At 35.3% G+C, this 18,159-nt stretch overlaps 2 protein-coding genes across 2 annotated transcripts in view; one reads left to right on the top strand and one right to left on the bottom strand.

The window, feature by feature from the left end:
• LOC143225183 (dynein axonemal heavy chain 8-like) overlaps positions 1–16,750 on the top strand; it is a 224,214-nt gene extending 207,464 nt beyond the window's left edge. The window contains exons 62-63 of the mRNA XM_076454151.1: positions 10,884–11,005; positions 16,233–16,750. Of these exons, the coding sequence (XP_076310266.1) occupies positions 10,884–11,005; positions 16,233–16,520 (410 nt within the window). The 3' untranslated portion in view covers positions 16,521–16,750. The remainder of the gene's footprint in view (positions 1–10,883; positions 11,006–16,232) is intronic.
• mRpL37 (mitochondrial ribosomal protein L37) overlaps positions 1–18,159 on the bottom strand; it is an 81,827-nt gene that overhangs the window by 2,366 nt on the left and 61,302 nt on the right. The window lies entirely within an intron of this gene.

Here is an 18,159-nt window from a genome sequence, read left to right as displayed (position 1 = left end):
GGGATGTACCTATTGAGGTTACCCCTCATGCTACCTTGAATTCATCATGAGGAGTTATTGTTGAGAGGGATTTGAAGAACGTCACTGAGTCAAAGATTCTCGCTGGTCTCTCCACTCAAGGAGTTTCTGCAGTGAGGCGCATCTCCACTCGCAAAGATGGAGTTACACTGCCGACAAATATCCTCGTTTTGACATTTACATCACCACATGCACCTGCCACCATCAAGGCAGGTTATCTAATTTGCAGGGTGCGGCCATACGTTCCAAACCCCTTCCGATGTTTCCAGTGTCAGAGGTTCGGCCACTCAAAGACATCATGTCGTGGTTCCCTGACGTGTGCTCGTTGTGGTGGCAAGGGCCATGATGCCTATGAATGTGACACGGACCCACATTGTGTCAACTGCAATGGTTCTCACCCTTCTTGCTTTCGTTCTTGCCCAAAATTGTTGGAGGAAAAGGAGTTGCAGCATCTGAAAACGACTCATAACATTTGTATCCTGAGGCTGGGAAATTGCTGTCCACCACTCCATCTCGGACATATGCAGCTTCACTTCATTCCACAACTACAGTGGGAGTGCAGACAGATCTGTCTGTGCCTCCAAGAGAATCGTTTTCAAAACAAATGAAAAGCCTTTTGACCTCCATGGTTAAAAAGGTTGATGATTTGACTTCTACACCCATCTCTGTTCCTCCCATACGTTCCAACAAACCTCAAGATCCACATCCTTCGGTTTAAAATACAGGCATTTCTTCTGATACATCTTTTTCTCCCACCCCAAGATGCAAAACAATCATTCGTTCACATCCTCAGTCACTGGAATTCCCTTCCAACAACAAAGACCTGCCCAATCGACCCAGGGCAGGATCCATGGAGGTCGATAGACCTCCTCCGAATAAGGACAGCAAGGAAAAAAGACGTGGTCATAAACAGAAGGGTTCTACAGCCACTTCGCCTACCTGTCATTAAAAATGGCCACCTTGATACAATGGAACTATCAAGGTTTACGTTCTAATCTGAATGACATCAAAACACTGATTGCTTCCTACCATCCTGCATGTCTTTCCTTACAAGAAACATTTCTAAAACCTGCTGATACAGTTACCATTTGGCAGTTTTCTCTATACAGAAATGACAGGCTGTGTGATGGACGAGTACATGGAGGGGTGGCACTATTGGTTGATCAGCATGTGCCCACTCTGTCTTTGTCACTCAACACACCCTTAAAGGCCGTAGCCATCCGAGTTTTCTTGGGTCATACCATCACTGTTTGTTCTCTCTACCTGTCCCCTGGAGAGACATATGATCAATCAGACCTTGTTATCTCGTTGAACAGTTGCCAATCTCCCTTTCTAATCCTGGGGGACTATAATGGACATCATCCCCTCTAGGGAAGTGCTGTTATTGACAGGAGGGATCGCTCTGTAGAGCTTATGCTCTCTGATCACAATCTCTCTTTCCAATACCGGTTCTTCCACTTATTTTCACGCACCTAGTTAGTCCTTTACTGCTATTGATCTCTTGGTTTGCTCCCCTTCATTATTCTCCCATTTGTCATGGAGGGTTGACAATAATCCACTAGGCAGTGATCATTTTCCTATACTTTTGAGAGAGACTGGCCATGGTCGATGCCACCCTACCCGCGTGCTCCAGTGGAAGCTGGATCAGGCAGACTGGTCCACTTTCACTGCTCTCACAGAACTTGATCCTGCCATTGTAAATCAGCCATCAATAGACGACTGTGTGGCAGCAGTAACTGACCGTATTATACAAGCAGCTGCTCAGTGTATTCCTAAAACCTCAACACATTTTCCACGATATCCTTGTCGGTAGTGGAATCCTGCTTGCCACTTGGCACGGAAAGCTAAAAAACGAGCCTGGGATACTTTCCGTAGATATCCCAGACTTTCGAACTGCATCGCTTTCCAATGGGCCCGTGCACATGCTAGGTAAGTAAGACGTCAAAGACAGAAGGCATCTTGGATTAAGTTCATAACTAGCATATCTTCTACTACCAGTTCCAAGGTCATATGGGACAGGATTCGAAAGGTCAGTGGGCACTAAAATTCTGTCTCCCTCTCGATCTTACTCTCTGATGGCCAAGAGGTAACTGATGTCCGGAGCATCGCTGATACCCTAGGTGAAAGCTTTTGCCAGGTATCTAGCACTTCTGCTTGTTCCTCCACCTTCTTGGCCATCATGACTCAGGCAAAGCGTTCACCTCTTTCCTTTCGAACTGACTGTCTCTTTGACTATAATCTTTCCTTTACACTAGTGGAACTGAAAATGGCCCTTCATCGGTCTGGCAGTACATCTGTTGGACCTGATGATGTACACTACAACATGCTGCACTACCTCTCTCCTGCTTCTCTTGATATTCTTCTTACTGTTTTTAACTGGATCTGGTAGAAGAATGTTTTTCCTCATGCCTGGCACCAGGCTATTATCTTATCTTTCTCTAAGCCTGGGAAAGATCCCAAGATTCCTTCAAACTACCGTCCAATTGCTTTGATGAGCTGTCTCTGTAAGACCTTATAGAGGATGGTTAATGCTCATCTTGTTTGGTTCCTCGAATCAAACAACCTCCTCTCACCCACCAAGTGTGGGTTCTGATTACAGCATTCCACCATGGATCACCTAATTCGACTTGAAACATCAATCAGAGAAGCCTTTCTCAAATGCCAACATCTTGTATCAATATTCTTTGACATTGAGACGGCTTATGACACAACATGGAGGTATGGCATTTTGCGAGACCTCCATATATATGGGTTACGTGGCCATTTACCCATGTTTATTAAAAACATTTTTAATGCACACGAGATTCCAAGTTTGTGTGGGTTCGACAGTTTCCCGTTCTTTTGTACAGGAACTTGGGGTCCCTCAGGGATGTGTTTTGAGTGTCACACTTTTCAGTATAAAGATAAATGCCATCACTGAACAACTCCCTCTCACTGTTGCAAATGGGCTCTACGTCGACGACTTTCACATCTCGTGTCAGTTGTCGAACATGAGATATATTGAGCGGCAACTACAAACTGCCCTCAATCATGTACTGAAGTGGACTACGGCGAACAGATTTAATTTTTCTCTCTCTAAGACCATTTGCATGCACTTTTGCTGCCAATGGGGTATTCACCCTGATCCTGTATTGGTGAAGTTCTTGGGGCTTATCTTTGACCATAAGCTGACCTTTATACCACACTTAAAGCAGCTACGAGTCAAACAAGAGCGCTGAACATCCTCCGTGTCCTCTCTACTACCATTGGGGAGCAGATCTATGTTAAAGATATATCGTGCTCTTGTTCGATCAAAACTCAACTATGGATCAATGGTCCATGGCTCTGCCAGACCCTCGGTCTTAAAGATGCTGGACCCCATTCATCTTCAAGGACTTTGACTCTGCAATGGGGCTTTCCGCACTTCCCCAGTTCAAAGTTTATACGTAGAATCTCATGAACTTTCTCTGCATCTTCGCTGTTTGCAACTGTCTTTACTATATTCTTCCAAACTTCATTCCTTATCAAAGCATCCCACCTGGGGATGTGTTTTCCTTCCTCGGTGGGCCATACTTTTTTTGAACAGACGATCTGACATTGCTCCTTTTGGCCTTCTCATACAGGCGCAATTGGATGAATTGGGTCTGTCCTTGGATAACATTGCAGAATCCACTGATCAGCCCATCCCACCATGGCTTATTACAGCCCCCAAATGTGACCTTTCTTTAAGTCATCTGAGAAAGGCAGATACTCCCGATTGGAAGTATCATCTTTTATTTACTGAACATCTTTCGAACAATCATTCTTTTCCAATTTATATGGACGGTTCCAAATCAGGTAATTCTGTGGGCTCTGCCATGGTTTGTTGCAGTTCGGTGGTTGTGTGCAGAATCCCCTCTACAACTTCTGTGTTCACTGCAGAACTGTATGCCATATTGAAGCTAAGCAGTACTCCAACTGCACTATTTATACTGACTCTCTTAGTTCTCTACTGGCCCTAGAATCGCTTCACGATGGCTCATACCATGTTCTCGCTGATATTCAATACCGACTGGCCCATTTCTCATTAACATCTACTTCTATCCAGTTTTTCTGGGTGCCAAGCCATGTTGGTATTCGCAGGAACAAGCTTGCAGACACGGAAGCTAAATCTATCTGTTCTGGCACTATCACTACTGTGCCTATTCCGTTCATGGACTATGGTCCTATATTCAAGGCTCAGCTCCGTGCCAGCTGGCAGTCCACTTGGAGTGAGCAACGCGACAACAAGCTTTTTCAAATAAAACCCTATATTGGGCTTTGGCCGTCTAGCTTCCATAAGGTTCGGAAGGAGGAAGTTGTTCTAACTAGACTACGCATTGGTCACAGTTTTTTAATTCATCGTTTTCTTTTATCTGGAACTGTTGCACCAGTGCGTAGTTTGTGTAACACTCAAATCACTGTAAGCCACATTTTACTTTCTTGCCATCGTTACGATTCTCAATGACAGCACTATTTTAAACATGTTTTGTCCCGAGGTTTGTCTGTAACATTAGACAGTGTTATTGGTGATGATGACACTGTTCACCTTGATAAAGTTTTTAGTTTTTTAATGACCATTAATCTTTTTAATCTCATTTGAGAGTTGGATATTTATTCATTACACCTTTTTAATTGTAGTTCCCTTTTCAGAATCTCAGTCTCTCTTGTTCAAGTTGAAATTGGAAAATGGGCAGAACATTAAATAATTCAACACCAGGACTGGAAAGGCCAACTTCAGGTGACTAACGCTGCTGTTTGAACTACCCGTTAGTCGTCCTGACGAGTTATTACAATTTTTCTGCATGTCTTTTCACACTTTTATTACTTTACCTTTTGGTACTGGCCATAATGACACATAACCCAGAACCAGGACTGGAAAGACCAAATTCAAGTGACTGATAGTGTACTTACCTGTTAAGTCTTCCTGGCAGGTTATGATCATTACTATTCTGCTAGAGAAAGTCCTTTACAATTTCTCTTACTCTGCTTTCTCTCTTAACATTGTAGACTAGGTGTCAACATTGGTTTTATGCTTTTTCTGTTTTTCAATGTTGTTTTGTTTTACCTTCATTTCCTTTTATATATTTTACTACATTTCATTTATTTTTACGGGGACGTTTGGCGCAAATAACCTAGCTGCTTTGTGCCATAAAACACTAAATCAATCAATAAATTTACGCATACACATAGTACAATATGAGCACAGACAATACAATGTTACAATAATAAGCAACATTGTTAAATCTGGAACACAATATCCAGCAAAGGTCACGTTATTAAGCTTAATCAAAATTCTCTGTGAGAGTCTTTTGCAACATATCTATCCACTGTTCATGAGAGCTATAGTGAAATACCATTAATTTATTTAGTCTGTCTTTCATCATTTTTCTGCTTGTTCCTCTTTTTGTGTGTGCATGTATGTCTGTATGCTGCTAGACAATAATAAATAAAGTGTTATATTTTTATTACAATTTGAACTTCAACAATATCTATTGACCTTTTATTTTTATTTATATTGTGTCAGGGATTTACTTTTAAAGCTGGGTGTTCAGGGATATTGATATTCTCCTCCACTCTGCTTGCAAGAGAGTATGAGAGTACCCTGAAAAAACATGCTTTCACAGAGTAGGTGCCAAATAATCTACCAGCCCTATGCCTGGCTGTAAAAGAAAGAAAATCACGAGTTAGTTATATAATACTAAGGGATGTGAGTTGTGGTTGTGTTGTCTAATTATTTTTCTACAACATTGAAATATGTGTTATATGGATATATTACTTAGTGTAGTGTACATGAGATGGTGTGTAAGGCAGAGGCGAGGCTGCATTTTCGTGGTTTTGTTGGGATAGTGTTTTAGGTCTGCCCTTAAAATATGGTAATTTGCTGACTTTATGCAGATAACTAACTGGTGTGTATTTTGGAAGCCTTATGGTCAATCGTAGTATACAATTTTGTTGATATTGTAGTTTTTTTACCATTCTTTCTGACATGTTTATTCTGAATTGGCAAATGTATTCAATAATTTGGTGAATGTAGATTTGTAGATGATAATTATGCTACTGGCTTTGCATCCTTTATTTTTACCTGCAATTAGTCTGAACTGATTTATCTGTTTTCTTACGGTTTCATGTGTGTTCTTTTTTTCTTGAATGTGATACTGGTAAATCAGCATACCAGTCTTTTTTTTCCCAGAGCAGTTCAAGCAACCGAACTGCTAACTGGAGAAAACTACATTAGTAATTATAAGAACTTATAAGTGAAAGTAAACAAGAGAAAGAAACAGAAATCTTTTCATATTTGCTTCATACTGTGGGTATATTCTGTCTAAACTTTCAATTATAATAGTACTACTAAAAGCATTAACTAAAATTGGAACTTGTTGTAGTTGGACTGAGGACTGAATACAGCCATTACAGTTGCTGAAAAGTACAATGGTTAAAATTTTTCTCAGGACAGCTGGTATGGGTATTAAAACATTTATTAAAATAAAGTAGAGAACAACATTTTGACACATTGTTAAAAACACTGTTCTGTACTTTATCTTATTAAAAGTTTTAATACTCATACCAGCTGTCTTGAGATACATTTTTACTTCAAGTGGGTCTCTCGTCATCATTAAGATGCTTCGTTCATCCTGGATACAAACACCAGTGGTAATGGAATTGGAGCAGTGCTGTTTTAAGTAAAGTACAAAGTAGAGCATATTGTAACACATTTAAGTTGTGTGTCTATGCCCACCAAATGTTGTTACTGTACAGCACAATAAAAGAGCAACTTGTAGTTGTGGTATTTGTTAAACACTTCCAGCACTGGTACGAATTTACTAAACGAATAGCTCATACATTGTTAAAGTTATTGTTGAAATTTATGGAGCCAAAAGATGTAGCAGCATGGTGGATCACAAAGTTGCAGGAGTACAGTTTCACTGTGCAGCACCAACAAAGCCAACACCTTGGTAATGTAAATAAATTTTCTTACTAGCAGGAGAGCTTATCCATTTGTGATATTCAGGTTGTTCTGCCAAGAAGTTGAGGCCCTCTGAGAAGTACAGACCTTTTAGATGCCCTTCTTAGGGCTTTTCTGTAGTTCAGTTCTGCAGTCATTCTTTTGGTTGTTTCTTGCTATACACTAAATGGAAGTATGACTCTCACATGTTGGTGAACATAATAGGGAAGCTTGTAATCTCTAGCATTTATTTGATAAATTAGAGGTACAAAAGGGAGTGCTTTACCATATATACAACCCACATAGACAGGTGTCCAACCTCTGATGCAGCTAGCAGTAGTCCTGGAAGCCTTTAGAGCCAAAATCTTTGTGACAAATATTAGGAGATACAACCAAACTTGTACAGACAATTTTATTGATCATGTTTCTGCAACAATTTAAAGCGATGATGTGAATGCTACTTCCTGTGATGCACAGAGGTAAAACCTATGTCAACTAGGAAAAAATTGTTAATGAATAGTTGGTTCTCCACTTCAGGAAATAGTTGTGTATATAGTCTGATCTCTACTTGAAACAGATTGTGTTAAACATTACATACTGGCCCTATTTGCTTACAATCACAACTTCAAACAAAATTTCTGACATGTTAGCTGAGCAATGCATATCCTCTTTCAGAGTACCAGAAAAGCTCCTTACCAATGAACAAGCAAACAGTAAACAGTCAGTTGTTTAAGATACTTGAAGTGGTGAAGACATACTTCACCTTATCATCTTCAGTCCAATAGTTTAACTGAGTAGCTGGTTCAAAAGTTCATGTTTTTTTAACCTTGTGAGCTCATATTAAACCAATTGTAGTGGTCACTTGTCTCACATAATGATGGCATGTCTTTAAATAAAGCAATAGGCAACTAGCTATTCTTAAAAATGCTAATGTTTGGATGTGAAGTTACAGTCACAGCAGATCTGTATGCCTTTACATACCCCAAAGTAGCTAGAATTTACACAGGAATATATGGAGTGGTTGCAAGGCATATCAGTAGTTAAAAGCAAGCAGAAAACAGAAGATAGTATATAATAAAATTGTAAGTAAATGCCAGTTCAAATGAATAAATTAGAGTAAGTTCTGATAACCATTCAGATTCACCTGGACTGATCATTGTTTCATTTTACTGTAGCGTCATTCATCAGAGTATGACATTCAGCATTCACATGGTTCGCAAAAGTTGTCTTGTACATCAAAAAAGGTGAAATACTATGTTGTCACTAAGCCTTCTGTGTTTGTAATTAGTTTAGGATGCTAAGTGTGAACATATCAAACCAATGGAAGATAATAAAAGTACCATCAAAGACTTCATCTCATTAGAAAGAGAAGATACAAATACAAACCCTCAACCTTCTCTCACTATTTATGAGGAGTTATAGGAGATATTGTCTGATGCAGTCTGAACTAGTAATGTGGACAGATGCACAGCCAAAGAAGCAACATTGATTTCCTATTCATTAGAATTGGGAATGAGAAATAAACTTCCTAAATCATCAAGAATGATTATTTAGTTGAAGAATCAATGACTAGCAGTTTGTTTAACTCTCTGTATACAGGCTTGGTTATTTTGACTCATCTTATAACTATGAAACTATAGATAACTCTGAATTTACTATGATTATCTTCATGAAATTTGCCAAGCTTATTGTGAACATTGTAAGTCTGTTGTACATAAAAAATGAAACTTTTTGATGAGGTATTTTTCTAAAGATTATTTCTCAATTTGTGAAGCCTTTACTGACTCAGGAGATTTTCTTGCTAAAAATAAAAATACTTCTTTTCATCTCATAGCTTCATATTTCATTTTCCTGTTTTATTGAATCTCCTAAATGAATATCAAATTATTTTTTCAAGTAAAACTATATACTGTCTTTTATTTTCTCTATCCTAATCTAACAATAGCAAAATCATCCATAGTATAAGTTGAAAATATATGAAGCAAAATCGAAAATACAAACGTTTTCTAGAAAATTTAAATATTGTAACAGACAATTATAATTACTTATCCTAAGTGATCGATTATTTGGAATTTAACACAAAGCTACACAATGGACTATCTGTGCTCTGCCTACCATGGGTATCAAAACCCAGTTTATAGCAGTGGGAGTTTGCAGACATAACACAGTGCCACAGGGAGGCTAGTGTTTTGTACAAGATTTTTATTTGATTTGTTTTAATAACTTATTAAAGGGCTGTTGTTATTTATTATTATATGTCTCATTTAAAGGGATTTTTTTATTTTGTGTTTACATTTCATATTTAGCTAGTTTTGTTTATAGAACTTTATATTGTAATTTCTTTAAACCTTTTGGGGTAAACAGTTACTTAATTTACACATAAACATGCACAGTTGGCCACATTTATTGACATAACCCTTTGTCTGTTTGTCAAAGATATGCTATGTCATTTGGTTTTGTAATACCAAATAACACAAAGCAAATGGAAGTAAATGTTTTGTGAAATTCCATTTATGGTTTTAGTTGAAAATTATGGCATTTATCACTAGTAATCATGAGGATTTTGACTATACAAGAATTTAAAATTATTTTTATGTTTAAAAGTGGCATCTATATCACAGATACGGAGTATGCATAGCTATTGAAATACAGAATATTACAAAGAAGGACAATAACAGTGATAATGTGTACCTACAAAGCTCTGATACTCATACCAGTCATGTGTTTGCTTGTGGGTATCAGAAAGAAATTAAAAAGTGATACCTTGTATGAAGAGACAGAGAAGTTTTAAAAGCAAAAGATTGAAGTCAAGACAAAAACGTTAAGTACACGTACACTTGTGTTAAAGGGAAGTGAAATAAAACTGTCAAATGCAATAAGAAAAGAATACATCCAAGGAGCACATGGAACGAGTTGATGATTGAAACTGCTACTAGTGAACCTGAAGTTCTAAACAAAGCAATCTAAATTTCATAGAAGTTTAAATTGTAAGGGAAGTAACTGCTAGGTAAACATATATCAAGGGCAAATTTTTACAACTGTAGTGTCCATCAAAGAAGCACAAAGATTATTCATCTTATTCAAAGAATACTAAATAATGTATAGTTCTATACACTTTTAAAGGGAATGTCAGAAATGAATTTCTTTGTATCACTAAAACTAGGAAATCTAAATCAGATTTATTGATTTTAGTTTGTTATTTTGCAAAAAAAAAGCATTATATAAAGCATGATAATTTGCTTTAAAAGCAGTTATGTAAAACTGGCAATTACATTGTGCTTTTATGAAATGAAAAATAAATGGATGTTGATGCTTAGTGATCTTGGTTTTCATTATCTTTTACCTTTATAAATATTTCCTATAATTTTCATTATTTTTATATCAAAGTTACTATACTTTTGAGTCCATTCTTATATTTTCATTGCAAGAAAACAATTATCACCAAGCTTTATGCATAATAAAATTCTTTATTCATCTTAAGTTTGCAAACACTAATCATATAGAATTTTCTTTTACCATATATTAAATATTTCATAAACCAAAAGGTGAATAACAGTCAAAATCTGTGGATACTTTAAAAATATCATAAGATTGAGAGTGTATTCATCTTTATATAGTTTTGAACCCTAACAATAGTTGCCTTGATTTTGACTGATACCAAACATTAATAAAAAGAAGCCTGATGTTTAGTGAGAGTGATATTGAGGTTTGAAATAACAGAACAGGCTTTAAGATTTTAAGTAATAAACATAGAAATGTATGTGAATGTATATGCTTTCAAGAATTGTTTTCATTATATTTTGCCTGTTATAAAGTAATAATTTTCCTGAAATTGTGTCCCATGTAAAAGTCCTTCAAATATTGATAAAATGATGTAAAGCTTGCTTTTGGTTCTTATAATATTTTTACTTTTTCACCACAGGTTTCCTAACAGCTATGAGACAAGAGGTGACTCATGCTCACAGAGGCTGGTCTTTGGATTCTGTTACATTGCACAATGAAGTACTATGCCATTTTAAAGAAGAAATTTCCTCTCCACCACAGGTTGATTATATTTTTAACTCTTCAAGCAGAATAGTTATGAAACACTGTTATTTATAATGTACTATCTTTTTTTTCCATATCAGATATTTAGAAGTTTTTTTTTTTAAGAGACTTTATTAACAAGCTGTCATTGTCAAAAGATGACTAGCATTTAGTTTTGGAGAACTGAAAAGTTAATTTTACCTCAAACACTGCTCAAAGTTTATAGAAGCTTATTTATTTTAAACAGTACACTTTAATATGGTGAATGGAAATTTTCAAGTTAATCCTCACAAATTTTAATATCAGTCAATATAAAATGTACTTTTGTAATATGCGATATACATTTTAACTTAAAATCCTTCTTAAATGTTTCATATTTAGTGATAAAACAAAATACAAATGTTTTGCAAGCATCATAATTCCATCATCAGTAATCCAGAGGTACAAGACAAATGAGCTATTTGTAATTACAACAGAAATATGTTCACAAGAAGTGAGAAATTTGAATATACAAGTATTAGATAAGAGAATGTGGCACAAATGTGTTAGTTAAATTGAAATAAATTTAAATCAAATGAAGACTGTATATTACTTAGGGATGAAAGTAAAGAGTTTCATACAAAATGTTTTTTTTTTAATAAGAAATTAAGTATCATGGTTGGCTGTGGAGAAATTTTTAAAGTTGAAGATAGAAATTGGATGTCCTGTTTCTGTATTATGGAGTTGGAAGCGTTTGTAACCTTTTTTCCAGTTTTTATAGATATGCCCATGTGTTCACATGCTTATACTTAAGATATTTGGTGTTACCAATGTAGGAGACTACACTCTCTGCACATGTATACGAGATATGGCAGTCAACAAATGATCTTTGTAATAGAAAAAATGTTTTAGTTTGAAATTTGGCTTCATATTAACTTTTAGGTCAATTTCGAAATAGTAAGAGTTGCATAATTTTTCCAACTGTTTTGTGATAAAGAAGTTCTATCTCCCAATATATGACAAGCATGTGTATAAGGGAAGTTTAAGTACAGTGGGTATGTTAGGTGGTTTGACAGACAAAATAGTTAAGAAAGAGGAAGTTATTTTTTCCAAGAAATACATAGGGCAGCTTCTTTGCAAAAGAATGCTTTATATGGAAATTATTTTTTTATGATAGGCTAGATAGAATGAGGTAAATTTGTAGACTTTATTTAGTACACAGAGAGTAAGATTGGGAGAAGAGTATAAAAGTGTCAAACTCAGTCAAAGGACCAATAAATGTTTTTATGATAGACAGAAGTTGAAAGCTGTTAGCATCATGTTTAAAAAGAACATCCAAAAACAGAAATAATAGTTATTTTGCTCAGTTTCGTGAGCGAACTTTATGGAGAGATGATGTGAATTATGATAGTCAAGAAAACATTGGATGTGATCAGTATGGTGGAAAATAAGGAAAGTATCATCAACATATCTTCTTTAGAGAACATGTTTGGAGCTTAATGGACAGTTGTCAATTCAGTTCAATTTGTAGTGGCAAGCATATAATCCAGTGGGGAGCCAACAGCAATGCCTTTTATTTGCTCATAAAGAGTACTGTTAAAGAGAAGAGAGCCTTTAGTAAAGAGTTCAAACACAGATTCGGTATCAGATTTAGAAAGTCATTAATAAGAATGCTTCCTGCAATATTAATATAAAGAGAAGCAACACCAAAACTAGAGATGCATGATTTTTAAGTGGGGGGGGGAGTTGACTAATTTATGGAATTATGATAAATTCCAAAACATTTTAATGAATGCTTCCTATTATATCATTCATATTTTGCATTATCATTAAGTTACATTTGATATTGTATGATTAATAAAGACACTACCATGCACTGACAAAGATACAACAACATATAATTGAAACTTGATAACATAATATTACTAGGATCATTGAAAAGTAAAATATCTTTAAAATTTTATGTTGTATTTATTTTGCTTATTAAAATCTATTTCCAATACATTATTTTATTTCTATTCACATAAATAACTATTCTCTTTCAGCACTGCCTTCTATACCCAAAAATCGTTTCACACATGCTTCAAGCCTTTTTCTCCTCTCCATTGTTCAGGTGTTTTTTGTGTGCTTCATGCTCGTAAATTTAATAGTTTTAATTCTGAAGTAGGATTTCTTCAGTAATTACTTTAATTATATTGAAGATGCCTTTAAACTTAATTTGTCTTTTTTTTTCTCTCTCTCTCACACACTTGCATTTGTCTATCTAACATTTTTTATTTATATTTCTGAAATAAACTCTGAGGCTTATGTTACCACTTAAGGTATCATACCTTTCACAGGCTACAGATGGGAGTGACCCATTACTGGACTTAGCAGCAATTATTCTTCAAAGGATCGATCATTATACGAGTCAACCACTACTCCTGAAGAAGCCAAGCTTGTTTGGGTTGATTAATTCAGGTTTTGAAAGCCTTTTTTCCACCACCAGATTTTACTGTGTCTTTCTATCCCCAACGTGCAGATTAAACTGGGCTTATTACAGTAGTTTTATATATGATTTCTCAGGTATGTGATGTTTTATCCATTTCCTAGTTTCCTAACATTCCCATCATTCTTTGCCACACAATAGTTTTTCCTCTCCATCTTTAGTTTCCCATTCTCCCCAGGTGTAAGAATTTATGCTGAGCAGTTTGCTTCATACTTGGTGGAGGGTGCATTTTGTGTGTGTGTGTGTGTGTGTGTGTGTGTGTGTGTGTAGGGGACAGTTCCCGATTTTCCTGTACATTTAATCCATGTTCCGTTTTCATGCTTTTGTCTTACTCTTACTTCACTTCTATGGTACTTATCTATTGTACTTCTCATTTCTGAGGTAATACACCAATATCCTGGCTTGTTGTCTTTGGCTCTTGCTTCACACATGTGGTTTCTCTGTTATTGAAATTTTCTGGGTCATAATGTGGCCTTGTCCCAGGTTTGTTTGCCACCCATTTATCTAAGTAATTTACCTATGGTCTCTTTTTCTTTAATGGTATGTTTTCGTCCATGTACCTGATATTTTGGAACCATGCGTGGAGTATGTGCCTCAACATTCTTCCCTTTCTCTTTGGTAGTTTGTCACAGTCAGAACCACAACAGGCTCCTATTCCTGTTTTGTATACTTTTCATTCACAGCCCTTACCTCTTCCTCCCTATAGGGATTCTTCATCTCATCATTTTATTCAAAGTAGATGGGCATGGTGCCAACAGTACCATTGAATATCTAGAGTGCTGTGGTCTAGTGGGAGCTTGATTGTGTGAATTTGTTTTTCTTTGGAAATATTTTGCCACAGATCAGTGAATTATTCACATTTTACCAGAAGGACTTCTCTACCAATTTCTCCCCCCATTCCTTTGTCTTGGTATTTGTTTCCTTCCCTATGCTTTGGGATTTTATCATCTGCCAGTGTCTTTCAGGGGTGGTATGAGACCTTTTGTCTCAATAAGCCAAATAACTTGTTCATCAGATTTCTCTAAATGGAATATTTTCCACCACTGATCTCCAGGTCAAGTGTTTTCTGTTGATTGACTCACTATTTCTCGTATTAAAAAATTTTTTTTTTTTTAACATTCAACATATATTTTCCTTTATATGGATCATTTCATCCTCCCCTTCAAATTTGGCAAGTAGAAAGGATAACTCGTGCTTTTCAACAATTTCTCTTCCTTCCATTTCCCACCTTTATAGATGTCTGTATTCTATATGTGAATGTCACTGTTAATTGCCATCATGGCTTCCTTCTGTGGTGCCTGTTTCCTACCTCTTTATTCCTTAGCTGTCATCATTCCCTGTTTGTGATCTTTTTCCTTCTTCCCTCATCAGTTTCATTCAGTCTTTGGGTTGATTGGCTTACTCCTTTTTACTTTCTTCCTCATGCAGTTTGTTCTAGGTATCTTTTCATTAAAGTTGACACAGTGCCTTTTCTCTGACCATGAGCATCTACAGAGGACGGGCATGAGCAAGAAATTTTCTCCTCCCTGGAAAATGAGAAACAATTCTTTTTTTATTCTATTTACAATTTTACACTACTTTGTCCCCCCTTGAAAAACTTTTGTGGATGTCCACATCTTTTGTATCTTCTTCATTGTCTATTTGAGGAAAATCTTCAATTGGCATATAGACTACTCTTAATATAGTTGTCTTTTATTACTTGCATAGGATCAGGGTTTCTTCTTTTTGGGACTATCACCTTCTTCCTGTAGGCATTGTTCAGATCTGAGACTTTGACCAGATAAATTATCTTTTATTATTCTTTTCAAGGATCTTATTTCCCTTTTTATTACTATTACTTACTGTTTGGATCCTGCTGTGGGAAATGGTGCCTCACCAGTATTCATTAACTGTTCAAATTCACATTGTGATCCCATGTTAACTAACATATTACACATTATTATTCAGTGACAACACAATGCACACTGCAGAGCTGGGTTGTTCCACAAAATTGTTTGTAGGCTTATCCTAAGTATAGAACTGTTTCATAAGTTTACCTGTCCCAGACCATACTCACCCATGAACTACAGGGGTGAAACAGGAGGAGATAGCTGTCCATCTGTAACATGCTATGTATTGAATAATCAATGTGGTCTGCTTTTAAAAACTGGGGTTTTGTGGTCATACATTACACTGTCTTTGGTGGTGGTGTTTGTCCAGACCCTCCATTGCATTTTAACCCCCCTACCTTTTCAGTTTCGGAAAAATTGTAACTTCAAAAGAACTAACTTTCCAGAATAGGTGATATCTTGTTGAATTCAATAGTAGGCTGTTAATAAACAACTTTAGAGACCTTTCTTAGAATTTGTTTGAACACTTTATAAAACAAAAATGAAAAATAAAGTATTTGTAAGTTGATAACACAATGTGTATTTTTAATTAAAATTTTGCACAATAGTAAAACATTATGCATTCCTGACTCTTCAAATGTCACAAACTGAATGAGGACTTAGGTTCTGTTTGTTCTGAGCAGTAAAATTTGTCTGTGAAATCATTCTTTTAAATTAAATAATTACTTTCACTACATTAGCCAAAACAATATGCTTTTTTGTATTACAAGTTCACAAGAAGATAACTTTAAGCTATTTATGTCAGACAGAAAACTTACAAAATAGTTGTAATATACTATAAATATCTTTAGTTTTGTGTGAATAAATAAAAGTTTACAACTGTAGAAAAATACACAAAATATTAATATGTACATATAATCTGTTTATACTTTTCAATATCCTTTTGAAGGAAGGAGTTTATGTCCATGGACTATTTTTGGATGGTGCAGGATGGGATAGGAAGAATTGTAAGCTCATAGAATCCCTTCCTAAAATGTTATTCACTCCTCTTCCTGTTGTATATATTTATGCAATTACATCTACAGCTCCTAAAGACCAATGTCTCTATCAGTGTCCAGTATACAAGAAACCGAAGCGAACCTATCTTACTTACATCACTTCACTATGGCTTAAAACATCACAGAACCCAGACCATTGGACCTTAAGAGGGGTAGCACTCCTCTGTGATGTAAAATAGTTTCTTAAAATGATATTCCTCTGAATTAGATAAATTCACACATACTTTCCAAAATTTACAAAAATACAAATTGTACATTTAAAAGTATTAACATAATCAGTTTTTTGTTTATAAAATATTAATACTATTATTGCTTTTAAATACCTTATTAGTGTTTGCCATGTCATTTTAAATATTTGTTTTTATTTTTTGTAAATATTGTGATAAATAAATATTTTGTTCTTAAAAATCGATTGTACATTACTGTCATTTGGCACTATATTCAAAATTTTAAGTAGTATAATAATGATTATTTCAATATAAGACTATGATGCCATATTTATTATTTGTTTTACACAATGTAGTATACTCTGGTTCATGTTTCCTATAAATGAGAAGAATGATCCACAGGTATGATATTACAGAGTATGTGTCCATTTATCCTCTGGACCACGACTATATCTTTCAACAAAGAGAAAATTAGTACAAAACAAAAGAAAGCAGAACAACTTTTGCTAAGACAAACATAACACATTAATGTGAACAATACAAAGGCAAGTATGTGTGGGGATGTGTTAAGCAAATTAGAGATGAGTATATATAATGTTCTTCTTGCTAGTATAGTGCAAGTCCAGCAAGAAAGCCACACTAATATAAGGTTAGGATAAACTATTAAAAGACTCACAGATAAAACTACAGTGAAATAATGTTCAGTTTAGGGAAATTCCTGAATCTAAAGGGAAAGTCTTAGTAAACTTAAAACTGCTTAAATCTTAATAAAAGTCTTAAAATCTCATCCAAAAATCTGCTTAATAGTAAAGCACTCGGTTTTAAGTACAAAACACAGTAAACAAACCACACTCTTGCTGCTCATTACCTACAGCCACACACATTTGAACACAGAGGCATAGATCCCCTGGATCATTGCATTTGCTGACTAAAAAGAGAGCTGTCTATTTCAAAATGTCACAGTGAAATAACTGCTATCTTCCCTACAAGAAAACATACTTAATGACCAGTTAGTGGTCAAAGTATCATGTACAGCTAGATCAGGAACTCATACTTAAAGATACAGTTATATTTTTAATACAAGTCAATTAATGAACTAGTTCCGTTTGGTTAAGGCCTTAATTTAGAAATTTATAATGTTCCTTTGGTACATTGCCTTTTCTTATCTTTGCATTTGAACAGAATCTATATCACTCTTAAATAGCATGATCTTTTATGCTAGACTTGTTTTTACTTAAACGCAAAAACTTGTATGTGTGCATTTAGCCATCTAGTGGTAAATCCAATGTATCTAGAGCTGAACTTAAGTCACATTAATAAACTACTTTTTATTTAATTAAAGATAATATTCTGTTTTTAAATCTGAAAAATTTTGAAGTCTAGTTTCTGATGTGAATAAGTTATATAAAAAGCTTGTATAGTTGTTTCTTCATTAACATCTGATAGCACTGCTCATGTTTTTTCAGCATTTTGCACAGAAGTAGTTTGTTGCTTCCAACTTCCTCTGAATATTCCCATATGATATTATTAGCAAATATCACTGGAAAACCATTTTTCATTAGAAAATGTTTATATGATTTAGTTCTTTATGCAGATATAGCAATGTATGAAGTAGAATGGAAGTATAAACTTGTAAATGTCCTTCTTTATG

Source organism: Tachypleus tridentatus, chromosome 9, assembly GCF_004210375.1.
Source record: "Tachypleus tridentatus isolate NWPU-2018 chromosome 9, ASM421037v1, whole genome shotgun sequence".
Lineage (NCBI taxonomy): Eukaryota > Metazoa > Arthropoda > Merostomata > Xiphosura > Limulidae > Tachypleus > Tachypleus tridentatus.
Note: the sequence above shows the minus strand (reverse complement) of the source record. Positions and strands in the feature narration are given on the sequence as shown.